At 35.5% G+C, this 17,617-nt stretch overlaps 2 protein-coding genes across 2 annotated transcripts in view; both read left to right on the top strand.

Moving 5' to 3' along the window:
• The window catches only part of LOC137388251 (voltage-dependent T-type calcium channel subunit alpha-1G-like), a 75,371-nt gene extending 61,704 nt beyond the window's left edge, over positions 1-13,667 (top strand). Inside the window, exons 29-36 of the mRNA XM_068074751.1 lie at positions 4,442-4,593; positions 5,570-5,679; positions 6,419-6,549; positions 6,910-7,059; positions 7,617-7,738; positions 8,015-8,170; positions 11,996-12,145; positions 13,057-13,667. Of these exons, the coding sequence (XP_067930852.1) occupies positions 4,442-4,593; positions 5,570-5,679; positions 6,419-6,549; positions 6,910-7,059; positions 7,617-7,738; positions 8,015-8,170; positions 11,996-12,145; positions 13,057-13,365 (1,280 nt within the window). The 3' untranslated portion in view covers positions 13,366-13,667. The remainder of the gene's footprint in view (positions 1-4,441; positions 4,594-5,569; positions 5,680-6,418; positions 6,550-6,909; positions 7,060-7,616; positions 7,739-8,014; positions 8,171-11,995; positions 12,146-13,056) is intronic.
• Positions 13,668-16,899: 3,232 nt separating this feature from the next.
• The window catches only part of LOC137385787 (DNA helicase MCM9-like), a 31,519-nt gene continuing 30,801 nt past the window's right edge, over positions 16,900-17,617 (top strand). Inside the window, exon 1 of the mRNA XM_068072349.1 lies at positions 16,900-17,007. The gene's annotated coding sequence lies outside the window, so the exon portion shown is untranslated. The remainder of the gene's footprint in view (positions 17,008-17,617) is intronic.

Here is a 17,617-nt window from a genome sequence, read left to right as displayed (position 1 = left end):
GCTTTAACGTTCTTTTCTTCTTTTACTGTCTGCTGTACATTTTTTAGCCCTCTTCCTCCAGCTTTCCTATTAAGATATAACCTGACAGCATCTTCAAGTGGAGTGCTTTATGCATGGTCAGCAGCTTTTGAGTTGCTATGCCTGTTTCTATGATGACTTCCATAGTCCACCTTATACCTGCTGGTACTTTAATACCGGCAGTGCATAGGTATTTGTTGCCATTACTTGGTTCTTGGTATTGAGCTGGCTTTGAAGGACCTGCCGAACTTTGTATTTAGTGATAGCTTTGTGAGGCACTTTGGTTTCATGGTTGATGTTGCTTTGCATATTCCTTAAGTGCTTTTACCTTTTCTATATCTTTGAGGGGACCATTTGTTTTGCCAGGCCACTTGTGTGCACAGTATGGCCTTTCTTCAGGATTAACTTTCCACATTTTTCAATACTAAAGGTTGTTTCAATGTCCTTGCTGTATACCCGAGTAAGGTGTATTAGCGAATAAATGCCCCTTTCTTTCTTTGCATACAGCTTGATGTCATTCCTGTAGAAGTAGTGGTTTATCTTTGTGCCACTCTTAAACTGGTACCCATAATGGGTCCCCTCCAGCAAATAGCTCGAAGTTTTTAGGCATATGCAGGAGAGCAGCAGTGATGAGGAATCATTTTGATAGATGCTACACTTGATTTTGACACTCGCCAGCTACTTGCCAGAGCCCTCCAGTTCTGTCTTTCAGTGGGTCATTGACATTTTGATGAAGGCCACATAGACGGGGTGGATATTGTACAACCTTAGGCACTCAAGAATCCAACTACTGGAGAGTTGAATCATAGGCCTTTTTCTAATCAATCCAAGCCATAACAAGAATGGTATACTTCTTCCTGCTGTCTTGACAAGCCATCCAATCCACCAGCATTTGGCTGTTTGGGTGTTGCATCCAATTCTTTTCTCAGCACTGGTTGTATGCTGACTTATGGAATCTTCCAGTTTATTTGCCACTATTCCTGAGAGCAATTTTTAGGTAGTGGACAAGCATATTATTGGCCGGCACCTCTTGGTAATCAGCCCCTGCTTTGGGCCAGGAGTACAGCTCATCCATTGGTCAGCCATTCTGGATGGTCACTTTTTCCTATCAGTTTGTCAACCTGCCTTGCCATTTTAATGTGTATAAGGCTTGGATCATGTCAGGTCCAGGTGATCCCCAGCTTTTTATACTCTGCGCTTGATGTCTGTTTCGCTGATAGTGAGTACTTGATGGGCCACATCGTGTTGGTTCCTCGCATTGTGAGAGCCTCTTCAGCCAATCTGCAGTGATGCTATAAGTAACCTCTTTCTCTTGGATGTCCTTCCAGAACTTTGAGGTGCTGGATTTGGGAGGATTTGAAATTGGTCTCTGCGATTCACCTTTGAGCTAGGGATATACTCTTAATGGAGTAAGGGTGAACAGCTTGTTCACCCTCTTGTTGTACTGCTTCAATCCTGCTGAGAGTGATATTGGCTACTGTTTGGCCGATTTTAGAGCTTTCTTGCGTGGCTTCCTTGGACACTCCAAACTGTGGTTGGATTTTTTACTGAATCGGCTAACATTTTTTCGCAAGCTCTTGATCTTATTTTCAAGCCTCATTCAGAATGGTTTGATGCCTACCTAAAAGTCGCTTAATACTTATTTCTTTTAGGATGGGTATCGCTGTATTGTAGATTAGTTCATTCGTCTCAGTGATTGATCCCGTCGGAATAGATTCCAGCGTTAGATTAATGTCTTTATCAACAGATGAGTCAACACAAGATATCATGTGTGCATCCTCGATGGGTTTAGGCGCACATTCTTTATTGGTGGAGTCACTTTGGTCAACTAATTTTATATATGTCAGATTTTGATATTTACTGTTTCCTGATAAATGTTGTGTCTCTGTGCAACAAATTGCTTAGCAGTGAAAGGTAATTCTGGGCACACATCTATTTACAGTTATCACATCTTCCTCATCTAGCCCTATTGCTGAGGTTCGCTCATAAAGCAGCACTGCATGAGGTTCATTTCATCCGTTTTGAACCACTAACTTATTTGTTACTGTTCATGGAGATCATTGACATTATATAGCCAAGGGTGTTGTCTAGAGCCCCTCCAGAAAAATGCAGCTGCTAGAAATCAAACCTGAGACCCTGTGATCACAATGCAGTCACCCTACAATCTGCACTATCTGTCCTATAACTATATATCTTATTGTCTCTCTCTCCTTTCCTTCAGTTACTCTCGTTGTATGTTCTTGGCCTCTTCTCTCCGTCCCTTATTATTAATCATTTTTGTGTTTTACTCAATTACTCTTCCATTTTGTTTTCTACCTTATAAGTCTACCTTTGTAAATGTACAAAATGAGAACTGAAGACTCAGCTCAACACTTACACAAACTAGCTTATAGAATTCTTGTACACAACAGCCAAAGGAACATTGTTGTTGTACACAGAAACCAATAGAATAAGGCTACCGTACACAACAGCCAATAGAATATTTCTTTACACAACAGCCAATAGAATGTTTCTATAGTTATCACACAGTTATCGCCTCGCAAAAGCATACACGAAAGCCGATAGAATAAAGTTTTTGTACACAACAACTAACAGAACAGATGTACTATGCAGAACAGCCAATAGTAATATATACGCAGCAGCTTAGAGAAGACAGTTTACAACTATGTTTCAATAAAATCATTATTTTGCCAAATGCCACTCAGAGTATTTATACAACAAAAAATAAATCAAGCTCTTACACACTTGTCAATGCAACCAAAGTTCTACTTTCATCGTAATAAAGTTCTGTATAAATGAACATGCTGTTATACATATTTCAAACGCTACTGCACCCAGCAGAAAATTAGATTGTCTCTTAAAGCTTTCTGGCACGTTGTTGTTCCGCCATAAACAGCCTTTGTGCGTTCTATTCCTTTGACCTCTGGTTTTATTAGCTATGTTGAAATTATTCTCATGATTACAGTGATTGTATGATGTATTTTAGCTGAACCATTTGCAAGCCCTTTTAATAATGCTTCAATAATATTGCGAGTATTAGGTCATTAATGTGTACATAGCAGTAAAAAGGTGTGAAGATATAAAGAAGCAGAAAATGGTAAAGGCCAAAGTTCATACCATTTGCTCATACATTAAACTGTTAATCATTTAATAAGAGAATTTAATTTTTAGCGACGTGTAGACATTGTTGGTAGAGGAGCTGAGCGTTTATAAAGTTGCTACAATTGTTCAAGTAGATTGTTTGAAATAAAATCCTAATTGCCTAATCCTAGAAATATGTTTATATTGCCTTCTTGTTGCGCTTGCATTGATTTATATTAAATGTGCTGAAAGCCTTGCTTGCTGTTCTAGTTGCTTGACTGCTTCATGTTGTTTAGCCTGTTAAAAAGACTTGTACTGCACATGGAAGTTTATCATGAAAGACGCTTAAATGTGTGGTAACAAATTCATAATTGTAGCACCTGGTTTGCATTGCTGCAGTTTTTTCTTTTGCTGAGGCTGGTATAAATTAAAAGTTCAATGCTAGCTTTACTGTTTAGGAACTCAGTCTAGCATGACAAAAGTATTTGAAAGAGAAATCAACTCTTAAACGATACCCTTGTATTAGGAACTTTCATTTTCCACATACAGTATTTAAAAAATGCAAAACTGTTTTTGTTGTATAAATGTGTACACTTACATGTATTGACGTTAAAAAGAAGAGGAGCGTCTGTCTTTCGTTACACTTCCTTATATCCTCCCCATACTGCCTTATACTACCTAATCTACTAGCTTTACCTACTAGCTTTATCCAGCTTTATTCACTCACAGTAATTACCAAGGCCACCTGTACTGCTTGTGAGCAAAGACCACCTGTGAGCTCAGACACCAATATAGCCTGAGCCTAACAAATCCCATAGTAGAACAGTTTTTGTTTTTTAAATTATATTATAGAAGTAACCAGAGGGTTTCTCTAATCTCGTGTCAGTTTATTGTTAGAACAGTTGAATAGACGCATGTATTAAGTATGCATAATATTTTCTATCAGTTCCTTTATGCAGTTACAATATATTGTTATTATAATAATAACTAACCTCCTTATGCTTCTACATTACACTGCTAATTTATGTTTTAATTTAGTTTTGCAAAAAATCTTGTTGTGACAATAGTCATGCCATCTTTCTGCTTAAATTAGCCTAGCTCAGTATTGTGTGTGTAATATGGCAGTGAATGAAAAACAAATACATGTATAAATTAATTTTGAGTACTTGAGAGATGATGTGGCTCAAAAATTAAAAAAATTCTAATTAGTAGAAATTACAGCGATGTCATTACGATGACACTGTTGAGGATAAGATGGGAAAATGTATATTGTATTTATAAGATTTGTATTTATAATATATATATTTATATTTTGTACATATATATTTTGTTTATATTACAGAGATTAATGAGCCACCTTACTATACCCACTACAGCAAAAGGAGGCTGCTTGTGTACAAGATAGTCATGAACAAGTATTTTGACCTTGCCGTGGCTATGATCATTTTTCTAAATGTTATCTCTATGGCTATTGAACATTACCAGATGTCTAGTGTAAGTTCAAGCTACTGGCACATGTTCATATTCCTTTATATCTTACAGTTCAACATCTAACAGCATGAGCAGGCTGATATAGTACGAGTCTAGGGTGCTATGCCTGTGCTACTGCATTGTGTTATTATGAAGTTTCCTCAAGAATCTGTTTGTATGCCACACGATGGCCTTCTCAACTAGTGCAAACCATTAAAAGCCATGTGGTTTCTGTTGATGAACTTAGTGAAACGCTTTTGTTTTAGTATTTTAAAACAATATTTTTTTGAAAATTTTCATTTATATTTAGTATGGTTTTCTGTTGATATATTTTGTACACAATTGAGGGTTGTGTTGTGCCGCCTTCAACATTCTACAAGATCATCCCTTTAACTAGGCTTGTTTTTTTAGAAAAATTTCTACAGCAATAAATCATTGTAACAGGTACTTCAGCGATGCGTAATAACTCTTTGAAACCCAAAACAGTAAACTTGATGTTTTTATTGAAATTGGTAGCATACTTATGAGATGCTAAATATAGTTTAAGAACTTTTGGGTTAAATAAGCTTGATTTTATTTAGAATCCTGCTAAAAAAGTTAGAAAAGTAGTTTGTTTTCAGTGATAAAGCATAAAGCTTTAGCATTGCAGCAGTTCACATAATTAGTGATTATGTCACTTGTCTAAGTATAAATCTCTGTTGGCAGCGCTCGAGGATATTTTAGCCAATGTTAGAACTGAAAATTTTAATAAGCATTAACAACGGCAGTACCCGCTGACAAAAAGCAGAAGTTTTCATGATAATCTTCAGAAATTTAGCTTTTACTTTCATCAAGATGATAACAGAAATGTTACTTATCTTATGCATGTTTACATTAATGTCACTTTTTTGTTTACAAGAACTCATATCTATCTGTCTCCTATCATCCAGCTATTATGGTTGGATGATGGGCATTTAGTTCTCTTGTATTGAAAACTAAAGAATAATATTTTGTTTTGTAGGAAATGGTATTTGCTTTAAATATTACAAACTATGTCTTCACCTTCATCTTTATGCTCGAAGCCATCTTTAAAGTAATAGCTTTTGGAGCTGTCCGATACATCAAAGAACGGTAAGCATTGTCGTATGTGACAACTCCTTATATTCCTGGCAGAGACTGATTAATTGTATGGCTATAGGAGCTGATAGTATAGCAAAGTAATATCTCAGCGTTTGTTCAATTAATTAATTGTGTTAGTAGCGAGTGTATTGTTTACATTTTAGAAAGTAACAAAAATAAACTAATAAAATTAAAGTCAATCATTTGATTCAATTTCGACTTAATAATTTTATTTTCTTATCTCTAGTTTGTACATCTGTCAGTGGTGAGATGTCACTTTTTGATATTTAACCCAAGTATCAGCCTTGTTCATCATTTAGCAGAACTCCCAAGCATTGCTTCTTAACTAAATAGCAAGCATCAGCGTGACCAAGCATCTCTCTAGCAATAAGTATGTGTGACGTAGTCTGTTTTTAGTTTTTTGCCTTTCTTTGCTTTGCATTCAATATGTAATGAAATGTATAAAAAAGTTTTACTTGAGTAGCTATAAATCGTAGTAGCAGGCATAGTCAGAAAGTCTCAACAAGTCGTCTGCCTACCCTTCATTTAATATTTGGCAAGCTAAACCACGAAGCAATCAAATGAGTCATAGCTAAACAAAAAAACTATTTTGTTTTTCTGTTTAGCTGCAGTTGTATCTGTGCCAAGGGTAGGTGCAGCAACATTATATGTTGATATGCTGGTTACAAAGTTGTTATATTTGTTAGTATGAGATAGGTAGACTCAACTGCATGGTATGTGTATTGTGAAGGTGGAACCAGTTGGACTTGCTGATCATAGTTCTCTCCGTGCTGGGCATAGCTTTGGAAGAAGTACAAACGGATGTCATACCAATAAATCCAACTATAATGAGGGTGATGAGGATCCTTAGAATCGCAAGAGGTTGGGACGGTCTTACAGATTAGTAGTTGCTGGCTAATCAACATGGTGTACACGCGCAATACATATAGCCCTAGTTCTCTGCTTTATTGTAGCCTCTGCTTGTAGCAAGCTAAGCGCATATCATATTCGATCTCTGAGGAATTGCTCACACAACAACACGTTTAACGTCTACAGAAAAAGTTATCAGACTTCAGAATTGAATACATGTATTTTAAAATGTGATGGTCTTGTTGCAAGTTGTTTTCATTTCCTAAATTTTAACATTTGCTGTACATTTGATTTCTGAACAGAGTCTGAAGTGATGTCCATAGCGTATGGTGTTGCTCAAACTGTCAGTAACAGCTGTCATTCTCTTTGCAGTCTTAAAGCTGTTGAAAGTGGCCAAAGGTATTCGAGCACTGCTGGACACGGTGCTCGTCGCTCTGCCGCAGGTCGGCAATCTTGGTCTTCTCTTCTTTTTGCTCTTTTTTATCTTTGCTGCTCTCGGAGTCGAACTATTCGGTCGAATAGGTAACTATATCTGTTGTTTTATAGTTTAAGAATAAATATTTTAAAAAGGAGGCAGAATGAGGGTATGCTGAATAGCATGGATGCCGGATGTCAGGTTGAGTAGAGACGCCAGTTGGGTAATATAGTGGTCATATACTGATTAAATATAGCGGTCATATCGTGTACATCCCAAGTTGTGCAAATATGTAGACTGGTACAAGTGCTGTTACATCGTATTAGCACAAAGAACTGAACAGAGATTAAGGCCAGAGTACGCAGGGTTTATATGTTACAGTAAGATATTAAATTTTAATATTTAAATTCCAAGCACAATATTAAAAATTTCAGCCATTTTACAAATTGACTAATTCTACACATTGACTGTAACATGTATACATGGGGCACTGGTGTAGGATAGAGTGTGGAGACATTAGTTAGTCAAAATATACAATAGAATGGATCAGTAAAGCTTGAAATGATCATATTTTTAAAGAGTTTATAAACAGGTCATTTTGAATGAAATACAGGTATATGCTTTCTACCATGAACATGTACACGTAGTATATAAAACCTTTTAGAGTGCTCTGCTCAGAATCCATGCGAAGGAATGGGGGTTCATGCCAATTTTGAGGACTCGGGTGCTGCTTTCCTCACACTCTTCAGAATAGCTACTGGCGATAATTGGAATGGCATTATGAAGGTATGGGAACTTAACAAGCGTCTAGTGGCTCATCCTGCTTCTCTATAACTGTCATAGTTCTCTTAGACATACGACATGTAGAGTTGTATCTTAAGCCCTGCAAAACTGTCTTTCAAAGTGATGCATCACTGCCTTTTAAAGTGATACAGGCTTGTCTTTTAAGCTGATGCAAAACTGTTTTCTACCGTCAAGCAAGGTTTTGAATTTATTTGGATCAATTTAAAATTGAAAAACCTCATGCTATGCCAGAGGCTATAAGTATCTGTTCGCTTGTAGGATTGCCTGAGAGAGAACTGTAATCCAAACGCGGACTGTATAACCAACTGCTGCGTCAACAAGATTATTACTCCTATCTATTTTGTTATATTTGTGCTCACTGCTCAGTTTGTCCTAGTCAACGTGGTCGTCGCTGTCCTTATGAAGCATCTCGAGGTAAGTTATCATCTGCCCGATAGATCTCAAGTACATCTTATTACTTGCGCAGCTTATACATACATGTAATGCAGCCACTGACGTTATCTCATTAAACCCTAGCTGTAAACCAATGCAATGAGACTCAATATATCCTACTGGCGTCATGTCGTTAGCCCTAATTTTCTAGTAATCCAAATCATTTTACCGGATAACTCTGTTCTAAAATTTCAAAATATCAAGTTGTTCGACTCACCTTTCATGACCACAAATCACATTAAACAATTATTGTTAATGGGGCCAACGATGTATGCTTATGATAAGCATTTCAGACAATGTTTATGGAAATTTTGAGTTTCTCTCATAGCACTTTGAAGGGAGTGGTGATGATCTATCGGTAAGAAAAACTTCTATCGTGTTATGCTATTCACGATGGAATAAAGTGTGTGACAACTCTATAATTTGTACATAAGCTAACTAAGCAAAGTAAATATATGACATGAGTATGATTTGACTTTTCTCTTAGCACAGCTTACAGTATAATGTTATTATAATTATAATGTTATTGCTGACGCACCCTCTATTTTCTTTTAATCATTCTGTTTCATTCAAGTGATGTCTTAATTGCACACAGAAAATACTATGGAACAGAGATAAGGTAACTCCTACTCAAAGGGTAAAGGTTATTGATCATTCTGTTTCATTCAATTGATGTCTTAATTGCACACAGAATATAATATGTAACAGAGATAAGGTAACTCCTATTCATAGAGTGAAGGTAATCGATCATTCTGTTTCATTCAAATGATGTCTTAAATTGCACACAGAACATAATATGGAACAGAGATAAAGTATCTCCTACTTATAGGGTAAAAGTAATTGATCATTCTGTTTCATTCAAGTGATGTCTTAATTACACACAGAACATAATATGGAACAGAGATAAGGTATCTCCTACCTATAGGGTAAAAATAATTGATCATTCTGTTTCGTTCAAGTGATATTTTAATTGCACACAGAGTATAATATGTAACAGAGATAAGGTAACTCCTATTCATGGAGTGAAGGTAATCGATCATTCTGTTTTATTCAAATGATGTCTTAATTGCACACAGAACATAATATGGAACAGAAATAAGGTATCTCCTACTTATAGGGTAAAAGTAATTGATCATTCTGTTTCATTCAAGTGATATTTTAATTGCACACAGAATATAATATGGAACAGAGATAAGGTAACTCCTACTCGAAGGGTAAAGGTGAATGTTAGCGATTGGAATGGTTCAAGCCTATTTGGACTGCTGTGACTTGGAGAATTATTTTTCAAATCAACTCATCTGCTTTTCTTGCGTTAAAGAGTCAGGGGTTATTTGGAGTATTACATATGAGTTTATGATGAAAATAATTAAATGCGTTCTTTTGATGTATAACCTAACATGTTAATATTAAAAGACTAGCTGATCCGATTGACAAACATGTTGAGAATAGAGATATTCTAGAACATCATTTTCAGTAAACAATGCTTCTTTTTGTCTACAGAGTCTAAAGGTGAGTCACTACTAACATAACCAATGGTAATTCTAAGATATTTAATATATTTAATTTCAGCGAAAGGCTAAAATAAAAAGTTAGTCGTTAAAATACAAAAAAACTATAACTTTTTTAAAAAAAACAATTCCTTTAAATAAAACGACAATTTATTAATTTTAGCAACATCAGAGTCCAGATATGCTTGGCTGCAATTACATGTTAGAATAGTAAATCATGATTTTGCAATTATGTATGTTGATCAGTCATGTGTTGATTTCTTACAAGCGTAGGCTGAGACTACTCAATCTATGCTAGATATACATCTAAAATAAATATGAAATTATATCCATTATAACTTTTAATTTTTTAGGACTATAATATTCTTATCTACTGTTTTAGTACTAATGTAAATGGGTATAACATTAGTCATATAAAACTAAACATATAACACTAGTCATACAACACTAGTCATATAACACTAGTCATATATCACTAGTCATATATCACTAGTGATATAACACTAGCCATATAACACTAGTCATATAACACTAGTCAAATAACACTAGTCCATATAACATTAGTCATATAACACTAGTCATATAACACTAGTCATATAACACTAGTCATAGAAAACTAATCATATAACACATAAAACATTAGTAATCAAATGATATAGTGACTCAAAGCATGATTCTCCCTAGCAGTCAAATAATCAAGATTACACCCACAGATTAAAAACTTACTGAACAATCTTTCCCAGAATTCAATCCCTCTACAAAGCTTGCTACCCTTCCTTCACTTGCCTAGAAAGGGTGTGTCTATATTACATCCTTCAAAATATATGTTGTATATAAAATTCTTGTTACACGCCATACAAACATGCTTTTACCAAAAGTTTGTTTTCTAAATATTCAATAGATGTTTATTATATAATTTCTAACAAACACCGCCTCCATTTTAACTGAAAGTTTATTTTCCTAATGCAGTACTCTTCCTTTAATGGAAGGAATTATTTTTGTTCTGTCACCAACAACCTTGATTCAGCAGTGAGCTATTTATCTTTTGCACTATGAGTCTGTTGAACAAGTTGCATAACGTCCCTTTGAACTTTGTCATTCAACAGGCTTTGCTGACAAAACAGGTATTCATGAAATGCATGCAAAATCAGTGTTTATAGTAACTGATCTTCTATACAAGTATTGCAGTTGATTGACTGATGATGCTTTATGACTTAGTTAAATATTAAAAAGTCTCTTGAATAACTGCTATTGTGTCACCCAACTTTCTGCTGAGCCTTGAAACTGTTGTGTTTACTACAGTCTGGAAATTTGAATGAAGTGCAAGTAAAACAGGTAGTAAAATCTTAGAAATTTCCACCCGCTTTCAAAGGGCACTACCCACCCCGCCCTCAGAGTGTTGACAGCATGCACTTTGATTCGTGTTTTAGTCCTTTAGATATTTTCTCTTCCTTTTGATTTATGCTGTCGGAGAGGGTTATTGTTAATATACTTGTCAATGCATTCTGCATATACGTATTACATGAGTTGTTTTTCACTTGTTGCCAGTTTTCTCACTTCACTACATTATGTCTTAAATTTTTCTAGCCGGCACCAGGTAGTAAATCCAGCAACATTCTCAGCCTCTTCAGCAAGTTTCACTCTATGGCTGGTAAACTGTTGTTGACCCGTGCATGGTGAATCTGTTGACCTTGACCTGTGTGAACTGTCAGCAGTGCCTTTTAGACATTCTCATTAGAGAGCTCTTTTTGTTTGACTTTGTTTATTGGATGAAATCGTATGCTCATTTTACTGGGTGGTCTTGTTGCATTTCATTTTGTAAAAAAGCACAGGCTCTCTCTGTCAGCTCTTTAACATAATGATAGCATGACTTGGCATGACTTGACAAGTGTTTATATGCATTGTCATGATGTTTGTGGATTTCACTTCCTGTATGTATAACTGACAATCTATATGACAAAGCTACATTTCGATAAATGTGCCGCAGAATCTACGACGAGATATAAGATATCAACTGAAAATAAAGAGAAAATCAGTGTCAATATAATAAGTTAATAGTATGTTCAAATCTTTTCACATTTTCTCTCGTAGTAAGATATTGTAGTGTGCATGCTCAAGAACATTAGGTAGGTCACATAACTCCCACAATATTGTAAAATGTATACCGCTATTCTTTAAGTTGAGTAACAAAAAACGTCTTCTACTAATATGGCCCTTCCTTTCTGCCTGATCAACAGCTCGTACTCACCTACCTAATTGCTTTTTATGAGAGCATCATATCGTATGTAAACTTCTGTAGGATGCACACTTGTCTGTGGAAGACATTCTTTACGGCCAGCAAATGGCTGTAGATCCTTCGAACACGGAGGAGCAGCAGGCTTTGCTGGCCACGCGTCAGCATCAGTTGATAATAGATTTTGACTTCAACAGTGCCAGTGACGCGGGCAAGGTCTGCAGTTTTGCACAGTGTCGTACTCGTGGCTGTTTCTTTCCCTTTCTTTTCACTTGACTATGGTCATAGCGCAGTAACTAGGTCTTTCTTTCACTTTATACCCTCTCTGTTGTGTTGTAGAATTCACTCACCGCCAAAGTATGTTTTATGTGAGCTTTGTGTTTTAGAATTATTCTATTTTAATTACTGCTATATGTTATAGGTCTGATGTGTGCACGCTTGCCAACTGCCTGTCTGTTTTATCAGTATACTTGTACCAGTTGATTTTACTAATAAAATTGCAATTTCTTCAATCTTTAAAGTTGTACAAAAATAATGCGTTACATCTGAAGAAAGTAAATCTTTGCTCATTTATCTTTTTTTGTAATTTGCCATATTTTAGCGACTAACAAAAGATTAAGATGAATGAGTTTGTTTAGGACTTTGCTGACTATACTGTCACGCGGCCAAACATTGATGTCACTAGGAAAATTACTTTTGCGTATTATTGCAAAATTATTGCTCAATTCTGGCAAATCTAACTATTTTGTTCACTCTTCAACTTGGCTTCATTATCTTCAACGTTACGCAATGTTTGCTATACATCTGTTATGTGTGTTGTCTCGAGCTTCACATAACAATCAGTCCTTACATAGTAAACAATAATTTGGTCAGTAAACAATTATTTTGGTCAGTTTTCATTCACTCCTTTTTGATAAAGCATCATAGGTTTACAGTTGTTTGTACCTTTTTGTTTTCCAACACAATGCTCAGTTTATGAGATTTCTAGCAAGTGCCTAACTGGCATTATCGTTTCAACAGCATTTATTGTAGCTAAAGATGAACATATTTTCATTACTTATTCAATATGTATGTCAGTACTCAAATTGTTTAAAGAAATCTATTAATAGTTCTAATTAATATTTTAGGATGTGACTGTCTTTGACAAATACCTCTCAAAGGAAAACAAAAAGAGGAGAGAACATGGCGAAGAGAAGGATAATGCAAGTTTTGCTGATGATGGTGACAAGAATAATAACCAGGATTCAGCACAAGAAAATGAGGAAGGTGTGATGAGGGGTGAAATGGAGAGCTATATGGAAAGTCACCGCTGTACACTCCAGCCATGCAGATCGCAGCTGTTACTTCCAAAACATAAACCGTTGTCAAAACATTTTTCTCTTCCTTCAGACTTTAAAATTCATCCAACAAGTGACGTAAATCTAGATAGCTCATAGCGATAAGTGTTGTTTAGATGAAGAACGAAGCTCTCCAGGCAGAAGTGACTATGTTGTCATTGTGTTATAATAAATTCCTTGATAACTTATGTTATTTTTAAAAGGCTGAAAGCAATCAGTAGTTCTTTTTATAAATTGTTTTGCTTATCTAAACCCCATCTGTTTTTCCCACTCATAGAACTTTATTCTCAGTGCCATAAGGCTAAAACAATAACTAGCTACATATATAAACTCGCCAAAGACTTTTGTTATCGTTATGTTTTATGTATGTGTGTAATAAAGTTATACGTTTTATGAGGCTATTTGAAGAAGTCGACTACTAATTTTCTAAACCAGGTTTAAATAACATACAGACTTGTACATATCAGTTGGTAGCATGAGCGAGGAGCTATCAACTTAATGGGGTATTGATCAATAAGATCAATTGATGACACTATGGAGCGAGTAACTAGTACTACATTGATTAAACTATCAATTTTTATTCTATCTCTTTGTAACATCAGTACAATACAACAGCTCAGCAGTTGCTCAGCGTGACAAGCAAGGTGAAAACATCTATTTTTTGTGTGGCTGCTAAATTAAGCATAAAACAAGGTTGAATTAGGTGTGAGGTTATTATCAGTCACTGCATGTTAAATTTGCTAGCAGCCACAATACTTACATGTATGATAAAGATAGGACAAGTTCTATTAAGGAATTAATACATGTAGCACAGCAGCTGCTATATACATAATATGGCAGCTATATATATATATATATATATATTGTTAATACATATTTTATGCATACAAGGGGTGATAATGAACAACACAGCCGTATTACTTTGTCTAGGCCTTTCAAAGCTTGAGAAAAGTTATATATTTATAGGTTATAGTTATATATATATATATTTATTTAGTTTATAGTTATAAAAACAATATGGCAGCGTGAGAATCTCTGTTGGATCTTTAAACGACTTTCAGCTTAGATTAACAGATGTTCTAAACTTGTCAGCAGGTCGCAATGGCAAATAATCAAAATGTTTTTTTTGAGATTCATAGCCAAGTCAGAATTGGGAATTAATTCGTTGGCAAAGTTAAAGACTTTGTTATCAGGTCAAGGAAATGTTAGAGCAGGTATAAAAATATCATAATTATAACATAATTATATTTGTATAGTAATAGCTATTAACATTCTTATTGCTCTCCACTGTCTACTCAACAAGGTCATGGAGACTCGCTGCGGAACACCTCCAAGATAGTCATATTTCTGTACACATTAGTAAAAAAAACTATAAAAATGTTGGTGTCTACAGATCAATAACAATTAGCTCCTATTTTAATAAAACACTCGAAAAGATCCTAGAACAATGCCTTCTTATACTACAATAGCCTTAGTCGTAATCCCTAATATAGAGTATAGCCTGCTTATGATTAGATCACACCCAGTTAGAAACATATGAGCATCTGCAGCTCTCTTCTGGGGCATGCAAAAAGCCTTTGATGCTGTCTGTCTCAACGGCAGGAGCTTTGGTCTTCATGAGCTTCGAACTCATGGATACGTTCTGAAAGCGGTCAATTCTTTCCTCATGGGTCAAACGATCAACCTAAAAATAGTTTACTACATCCATCATGCTAAAAACAAAATGCAGGCTAACTGCAAGTTGTTGTGCTTTGGCCCTCCCCCCTCCTGTTCATTAAACACATAGCACACATGTTATATGAAGTTGATGAATGCGCGATACTAATGTCTGTGAAAAACAGTACATAACAGCAGCACAAAAAGGAAGCAAACTGCCAGCAGATCTAATCCTAGATGGAAAAGTAAAAATTTAAAACCTGCAACCAAAAGACAGATTGTATGGTTCAATAGGCTAGTATTACCTCCCGTCGTAAGCTCCGACACTATTCAGATATCTCCTACATCAAAGTCCTCGGCATCACCGCAAACAATCAATTCTTCTTTTTGAAGCAGCACTGCGTAAACATCAATGTTTACCCAAAGAGTTGATACGCTAAAACCATTTATACATTTTAATTGTGAAACTGCGAGAAAATCTTTGCATAAGTCCTGTTAAATAAGGCACTCAGCAGTGTATCCCATTAAGGAGACAACTCCAAAGTATTACTCTGCCCAGAAGAATGCTATAACCCTCTCCTCCCTCTCAGATTCCTTGACAAACAATCTCCACCTATTGATAAACATCTATTGGTAATCTCTCTCTAATATGCAATAGGTTCAACCATTGAACCTATTGCATACTAGAGAAAGATTACAAATTGCAAAGAAAGTATTAAACGGTAATGAAACAGATACACTCACTAGCGCACTAAAAGGCTCAATAATTAAAATCTTTCTAAAGGACATGAAAAAAGAGCATCACTTCTTGCACCTAAATAACTTATAATATGTTTTTTAATCAGTCTTTGCTTAGGAAAAGAATAGCTTTGACAATGTACTGCCCAAAGGAGGGACAAAGCTCATATAAACTGCACTCTGTCATAAAGTCTAAATATATATTCCAACAACTACAGATGAAGATTGACAAGAAGTACCTTGCTGCCCTATCTCACCTATTCACTATCTATAGCAAGTTTCTACTATTTTATTATAGAGCAAGGCTGAGCTATAGTCTAGTTTGTACATTCTTAGCAGATGAAGAATTCATTCATCACCCTTGTGTTTGTGCAGAATACAATGTCACAAAAGCACAAATGCAACTGTTAACAGATGAGTGGAACTCTGTGGTTGACTTCCTTGAAGCCACACAAGTTTAGTTTTAATAATAAACATAAAAACATCAGACTAGAGCTTAACTGCATCAGCCAGCGCGAGATCAAAGTCTAATAGAAGTCACAAACTGGTGTGTGAGAAGTAGTTTTACAATATCAAGGGCTGTTTGTGACTCAAACCAAAACTAAATATCAAATCACCGTTGAATCACTGATTAGCAGAAATGAACAATTCTTTTTTACCTTTAGGCTAAGATAATTATCCTTTATTGCTTTATTATTGCTCACAAGTACAAAAAATTGCTATCTTTAGTATGCACCACACTCAACAAAGTACTCATTTTAGATGTACGTACAGATGTTGATGTATATGCACCTGAAGTTATATATGCATATCCGTATATGCACCTGAAGTTATATTCCAACCTCACTTTATAGTAGTTCGGTCAAATATTGTATAATTGTTATTGACATTTTTTAAAAGCCCTTTTTTGTAGTATCTTTGCTTGCAGCTAGAGCTGGCGCAGTTATTCTACTCTCAATAGAGAGTTTATGATTACCACTATCAGCAACAGCTCATCATCAGTCATTAAGAATTGTTTTCTCTATCTTTTTGATTTGAAAAAGAAATACACTACAGTACGGGGTACAGTACATACATCCCGAACAATAGGTGAAAGCGACTATTTATTAGTTTACGAAAGTTGTCTTTTCTTTGGGCTATCACACCCATTACATTTTACGCATTTGTTATGTTTGAAGCCGCGCTTTACAACTAGCGCACAACGTTGAGTAGATTTGCGTTTTTGTGTCGTTGGGACTATCTGTGCTGTATTGGAAAAGCTTGTTGCATACCATTTAATATAATTTGGTATGTTGTTTCACTTGGCTTACATCAGATATGTCCAGGTTGTTCTGAGGAGCAGAAAAAGTAGGAGTAGTTGTCAGACTATGAAACAGTTAAACACGTTCCTTTGGTTCATCATAGTAAAACGTAGCTTAGTGTAGCAAAATTGAAAATGGTAAATGGTTTAAAATCATGACAAACCTTACCAACACTTACAATTTTAACTAGAGACAAATTTGTAAGAGAATGTCTGTACAGTTTCGTGACTAATGAGAAAAAACAACGCCCAATTTTTAGTAGAGCACAGAATCGAAGAACACGATCATTATTTCGTTTCAATACCTCTTAGGACTAGATAACCTATTACAATTGTTAAGGTTGCAGGTAATTTCTCACTAAGGTAGGGTGCAAACCTTTTGTTGATCTAGCTTCTTTGAGAGGTAATGCAACTACACCTGTATATTAAACCCTATTAGTTCTTTTCAGTATTTCAATTATCAACACGATTTTTCCTCAATATTTTGAGGGGTATAGGACCAAGAAAGTATGAACTGACATTAGTTTATAGAAAGACTACTTAACCATCTCATGAGCAGAATGCTCAGCCTGTAGTTCATACAGCGCCAAAAATGGTATCTACATGTTTCTGAAACAACAGGGCCATCGCAAAATTCTTACTTGCTACCCTTATTTT

This window comes from Watersipora subatra, chromosome 1, assembly GCF_963576615.1.
Source record: "Watersipora subatra chromosome 1, tzWatSuba1.1, whole genome shotgun sequence".
Lineage (NCBI taxonomy): Eukaryota > Metazoa > Bryozoa > Gymnolaemata > Cheilostomatida > Watersiporidae > Watersipora > Watersipora subatra.
This window is presented reverse-complemented; position numbering and strand designations above follow the sequence as displayed.